This window comes from Tiliqua scincoides, chromosome 5 (genome assembly GCF_035046505.1).
Source record: "Tiliqua scincoides isolate rTilSci1 chromosome 5, rTilSci1.hap2, whole genome shotgun sequence".
NCBI lineage: Eukaryota > Metazoa > Chordata > Lepidosauria > Squamata > Scincidae > Tiliqua > Tiliqua scincoides.
Genome location: NC_089825.1, coordinates 112,937,407 through 112,944,151, shown reverse-complemented (window position 1 = coordinate 112,944,151; position 6,745 = coordinate 112,937,407). Strand labels below are relative to the sequence as shown.

General features: G+C 42.6%; 1 protein-coding gene across 1 annotated transcript; it reads left to right on the top strand.

Annotated features, from left to right (window-relative positions):
• The first annotated feature begins 3,031 nt into the window (after positions 1-3,031).
• LOC136653195 (olfactory receptor 10AG1-like) lies at positions 3,032-4,700 on the top strand. Its single transcript, XM_066630104.1, has 2 exons — positions 3,032-3,043; positions 3,750-4,700. The coding sequence occupies exons 1-2, from the start codon at positions 3,032-3,034 to the stop codon at positions 4,698-4,700; spliced, it is 963 nt and encodes a 320-aa protein (XP_066486201.1).
• The last annotated feature ends 2,045 nt before the right edge of the window (positions 4,701-6,745 follow it).

The window sequence follows — 6,745 nt, the reverse complement described above, 5'->3', positions numbered from 1 at the left end:
GACACTGCTGGGGTGAGGTGGGCCAGTTACTCTCCCCCTGCTAAATAAAAGAGGAGCACCCACTTGAAAAAGTGCCTCTTACCCAATTAGCAGGGGTTAATGATTGAATGTTTTCAAAATAATTGAAAGAAAAACTGCAACTACTATGAGCTCTTATACAAATCTGTGGTGTAGCCACATTTGGAAGCTGCAGCCTCCTCAACCGAAAAGGACACTATCGAACTGGAAAAGGTGCAGAAGGGGGGGACTGAAAATGACCACAAGGTTGGTGCGTCTTCCATATGAAGAAAGGACTATGGGTTTAGGAGTTTGTGATTTATAATGAAAGATAACAAAATGTGGACATGACATAGCTTTATAAGGTACATATATTATTTACCCTCCCCCACACACACATAACATTAGAAGTCAGCCAATGAAATTGACTGACAATAGATCAAGGAGATCTATCAATAGATCAATAGATTCAAAGAGAAGCATAGGGATGGCTGGAGGGTTCTTCATACAAAGCATCATTCATCCATGCAGCTCACTGCCACAAGGAATTGAATTTCCTTCAGTTCTTTGGAAAACAAGTCTATCAATGGCGAGCAGGCACAATGGCTAGTCAGAATATTCAGAATACTGAATGCTGGGGATTAATGGGCTACTGCTGTTACACCCTGTTTTGGGGCTTCTTGAAAAAAAACTGGCCATTGGTGGAAGTAGAATGCTTGGCTAGATACATCTTTGGTTTGATGCCACAGGGGCTCATATGATGTTCTTAATTAAAACAAAACTGCCTTCACCATCATTTACCCAAGTGAGTTTATTGTCCCTATTGGGACCCATAACTGCTGAAGCTGATACTGAAAAGTGTCGGTTTGGCTAACAATGCATTTTGGTGACTGCATTTTTAGCGAACTGCCCTGCACTACCATCCACAAGGATAATCTCTACGTGGAAAAACATTTTTTTTTACAAGAAAAAGAGTTGGAGCCTTTTGCTCAACTTTCACAAGAGAAATACAGCATCCATCCCGAACTGCAGACCAAGGCAGCTCACTGTCAAAGAAGGTAAAGTTCTTTCTTCTAAAAACAGAATGCCAGAATTCAAGAAGGTGTTGATTATTGACTCTTCCACAGGGGTAGTCATGACCATCTGTTGCAACAAAAATGACCAAGATTAACCAATTTATTTCTGTACAAATTTCTTTGACTGTCATCCACCCCAGATGAAATTCTCAATCAGCAGGCATATGGATCTGATGCTGAAAATACTTCGTAATATTAGTTTCATTACCCCTAAATATTACCCACTTTCTGTCTGTCTGTCCCATATCATTCAACCCTCACATTTCTTAGGACTTTTTGTTGCTCTCTTTATCCTATTTCCTCTTTCTCACAGTTCAAGGAAGCAGATTGACGAGCCTGTGTAGGACACTGGCCACAGCAGTGGGTTTCTAGCAAGGAAATCTGGGTACAAATAGCTTCATGTGACCAAGAACCTCACTGGGTGACCTGGAGCTGGTCACAGTTTCTCAGCCACACTTCCCTCATAGGGCTGTTGTGAACATAATCTGAGGACAGCCCAGCCATACCATCCTAAACATTTTGGACAAATGATACCATGAAAATGTCAGATAAGAAATGAAAAAGAAAGGATTGGTATGTTTGCACTTCACATGCCTGCATGTTTTATTCAATAATATATAAATGTTCTGGAAAGGTTGATGAGATATACAATGTTTATCTATCATTCATTCTGTTACATTCCCAGAACTGTTTTACTCATGCATATATTGCCATAAATCTACATTACTAATTCAAAGATTATACAGTGTTGCTGATTTTCATGGACATTGAAGACTTCCAGGGAAGAAGCTGTGTTAGGGCCCAATCAACTTTCTAGCACTAGTGCAGCTGCAATGCAAATATGGGAACAAATATTCCTATACCTTGAGCAGGCCTCTGTGACTGCCTCCCCACCACAGTGCACACCCCATTGGCACAGCTGCATAGACACTGGAAAACTGGATAGGATTGTACCCTTAGTCTGCTGCAGAAAAACCATGAAAGAGTCATGTCCTTGCCATGTTTAGAAGACTAATCAATTTACTTTAACATAATTTTTTTTGCATCATTCTCAGTTGTCAAGTATATAGAATAAAATGACATTGTAAATGAGGGGGTTAAAGGGAAATGGAATGAAAGTAGTATTGTTGATGACCATCGTTACAGGAACCCAACTCTAATCGAAACTACTGTCCACACCTCAGTACCTTTCCTAATACTTCCCTAATGCCTCCCTTTGCTAATAAAGTCAGTCAGAGTGCTTCCCTGCTACTGCTGTTCTTGTTTATAGCCTCAGAACTTTAAATAATGGTTATTGCCTTTAAATTCTTCTTTAACCCACCCATCCAAGTGTCTGTTGATGTTTCCTCAAAACAATAATTTGCTTTTCTCTCTAATTATCTTCCCCATCTCAACTTTCTACATCAACTTATTGCATTCAGGAAACAATTGGCTAGCATTCAAGACAGAATGATCCCTTTCAGTAATTTGATTTTCTCTAATCAACAGTGGTGCCACCTCGTCAAGCTTTGAGTACAATCAACTAGAAAGTTCTCAAGTGCATACACCCCATTTAAATGAAAGGGGTTTGCTCCTGAACAGAGTCACACCTCCTGTCTATCAAGTAAGTTATCATAATATAACATTTTCAACTCTATCACTCTTATCTGTTTTTTCTCCTTATTTGCTTTTTGTTCTGAGATTAGTTTCTGATGATTGTTACTGCCTGTGATTTGGACTACTAGTCAATATATTTTACATTATTAAGAGTAATTTTTTTTTTACAGGTATTTATATACCGCCTTTCTTGGTCTTTATTCAAGACTTTATTCAAGGTGGTTTACATAGGCAGGCTATTTCTTGGGCATTGATCTTTTTTTGAACATTTCAAACACAGAGCTTAGGGCAACACATATTTTCATATTCCTTCGGAGAGTTTTGAATGAAAGGCAATTCAGCCTTGAGTCTATTTTTAAGTCATGATCCTGAAGGTATGTGATATTGAATGGCAACAGAATCAATAACATCTGAGCCACACACCCATCCACGCCCCATTAAAGATATCCTGTTTTTCATGCCCTTGTGGCTTTTTTCTTCCCCTTACTGAATGGGAGGTTCATGGGGGGTTACTGCATGGGGGGAGCCATTTCCCCTCCTGCACACAGATCATCTCCAATCCCAGCATAAGGAAGCCCGATGAAACCACCTTTCTCCTGTCCAATTCTTGGAGAGTGGAACATCCAGAGGACTATGACTCTGCAGAATTGGGTATCCACGCAGAAGCTTGGTTCATCTGCATGGTGGATGGGAAGACCTTGCTCTGTTCCCCACCCCACTATTCAGTTTGCATGTAAACATGTAATTTAACATTCAGAGAACAGTCTTTCACTGGCTGGGAATCTCACTCCACTCCTGCCCCTGTCTATGTAAGTCATCTTCAGGAGTTATTCAGGTCAACTTGGGAACATAATCACAGAACACATACTGTACATACCGTATCAAACATTATTTGAATCACATGGAAAAGACAGAAATCAGGCTTGTGTGCAGGATAGGAAACCAGTCAAATGCTTAGAAAAATAGACACAGATGAAAATATCAAAATAGAATTTCACTCATGTGAAGACAGGAGCACCACAGGATAAAAGTAATAGCTGTTCTTCTGGTCAGATCTACATCTCCCATGTCTCTCTGCAGGTTGATGCTGAACCAGGCAGATACATGCAGAACCAAAGCGCTGTGAAAGAGTTCATCCTCTTGGGCTTCCAAGGACATCCAGCCCTCCTATTTCCTGCCTTCCTAGCCACTTATCTGGCTATCCTACTGGGCAACGGTCTGATTCTGGTAGTGACAACATGCGATTCTGCCCTGCGAACCCCCATGTACTTCTTCTTGCGCAGCCTGTCAGGGCTGGAAATGTGTTATACCTCAGTCCTCCTTCCCAAGATGATGGCCAATCTGGTCACAGGGGACTCCTCTATTTCTCTGCAAGCTTGTGCTACTCAGATGTTCTTTATTCTTTTTCTGGGTGGTACAGAGTGCTTTTTGCTCGCAGCCATGGCCTATGACCGCTATCTTGCTATCTGTCTGCCTCTCCGCTATGTGATGATCATGAACCATAGGGTACGTGCAGGGCTGGTGGCTGGCTCCTTTGCCATCAACCTCCCTATGCAGTTGGTGCAAACTGGTCTCATCTTCTCTTTGCCTTTCTGTGGGCCTAATGTGATTGATGACTTCTTCTGTGACATCCCACCAGTACTCAACCTTGCATGTGCAGACCTGTTTCTCAATGAACTGGCTGTCTATCTGGAGAATATCTTCTTTGTTATACTACCCTTTGTCCTCATCCTGGTCTCTTATATGTACATCACCAGAGCCATCTTGCGTATGCCATCTAAGACTGGACGGCAAAAGGCCTTTTCCACCTGCTCATCCCATATCACTGTGGTTAGTCTCTTCTATGGTTCAGGGATGCTCGTGTATCTGCAGCCCAAGACTCCTGACAAGGTGGTCTCTCTGCTCTACACAATCATCATTCCTCTCTGCAATCCCCTCATCTACACCCTGAGGAACAGAGAAGTGAAGGCTGCCCTCAGTAGGCTGTTTGGAAGGAAACCATCCTTTGAAGTGGCCTCAGAGTTAAACTGATGGCACTGAAGAACCTCTCCTCCCACACCTCTACAACTTACAGCCCAATCCTGTGCCTCTCTCCTCAGAAGGAACTCTCATTGAGTTCAATGGCATGTACTCCCAGAGAGATGTGTACAGAGCCCAATCCCATCCAGGATTGGTCTGTGGGGAGGAGTGGTTTATGAGGGGAAGAGGCTACCACACCTGCCTGTCTTGGTAAGTCAGCACTGGAGGTTGTGGGGATGTAGCTAGGTGGGGAAGGGGAGGAACCAAGGGCAGGGAGGAAGCATAAGTGGGTGGATCCAGCAGCAATGGCACATACCAGATATTATCCCCTCCATTTTAAACCTCCTTGTCCCTTTTCTCCCCTTTGGGCATATGCCACCAAAAGAGGTGGCATATGTCCATGGAGACCCACAGGTAGTCCCGGGATTTATGCAGAAGTAAATAAATATTTGACTTATATCCTTTTTGCCCTTGGGTCCCCTCCCACTTCTGGATGCCACACACACAAATGCATAGGTGCAAACAACTATTGCCAGGCCCCATCATGGAACAGGTCCCTCCCCAACCCAGCTTTTCTACACCATCGACTTTGCTAGCATTTCCCCAAGGAGACTCAGGGGCTTTTGGGGTGGGGAAAGGGGGGTACAATCTCATACAGCTGCCATGAGGATCCTCTCCCCTCCTGCACATGCCCGGCCTGCTCCCCAAGCTAAATAGTTATCGATCCTCCCCCGTTCTACCCACGCTGACCTACCTGCCCAAGCAGGACCTCTGCAAGCCACTTTGTCGCACGCTGGGCCTCCGGCCATTTACTTTTATGGCCATGGTTTGTCCAACAGCGGTTTGGCTTTCACGCAAGGGTCTCAGGCTTTAGGGTGGTGGATTGTTGTAATCTGCCACCATAAGGCCCCCATAGGATTGAGCTGGTAACCTCATCATATCCAATAAATACTGTTGTCTACTGCTTGAAGTCTAAACAGCTGAAGGGACAACATTGAAAAATTATTAGTTTAGAATTGTGCCAGTTTTTGAGTCACACAGGCCTCTGTTACACAACAAAGAATATGTTGCTTATTCTCAGCTGCAGGTAGGATACAACTGGTTGGAAATGCACATATTTTAAATTCTGCCAGACACTCCCTGGCATTCCGTCCTTCACGAAAGCTCAGGCTCCAACTAGAATTTGATTGTGCCCCCCTTTCTCTCTCCCCACATGCAGAACCTCCTTGGTTGCTATGATGGGTGACTCCAGTTAGCCTCACATTAACCCATTTTTGCCCAGCCCACAGGTGTACCCATTTGATCCCTGTTGCATACATGCAAAGTTGCGCAGAAATTGCTTAACTGGGCCTTAAATTCTATACACATTTACACATTCAGTTCAATTCAATAAAAACTTACTTCCAAATACACACATACAGGATTCCACTGTGAATACATGTATCATGCAAAAGAAACAAGATTTCTAGGTACAAGAAATAATAATAATAATAATAATAATAATAATAATAATAATAATAATAAACAACTTTATTTATACCCCGCCCTTCTCCCCAAAGAGACCCAGGGCAGCTCTGGGTGAAGTGACTATGCTTTGGAATATACAGGGTGACCCAAAAAAAAAAAAAAAACCAGAACCCACAAATCTTTGAATAAAACTGTTAATTTTAATTTTTCTTTGGAAAGAACATGACTTTTATGCAAAGCGACCAAGATAACTGAAACTTTGGGGAATAATCGTACACAGATTGAAGTTTGAGTCCAGTAAGTTTCTTGAAATTTACTGGACCTTTGTAGTATTTAATAAAATTTTTATGGGTTCTATTTGGGGGGGGGGGGTCACCCTGTATGATCACGTAATCAATGAGAAGGGAGGCAATCTTGAATTTAATCCTGTGCAGTACTGAGGACCTGGTGCACGACATAACTGCTGTTGAATTTGGATGAATGAGCTATAAAATGGCAAATGAGGTGCAATGAATTCTATTCAGAGAACACGAAACCCCAAAACAATCATGAAAATCATTGAGAAAACTCGGGCTGCAATCTTATACACG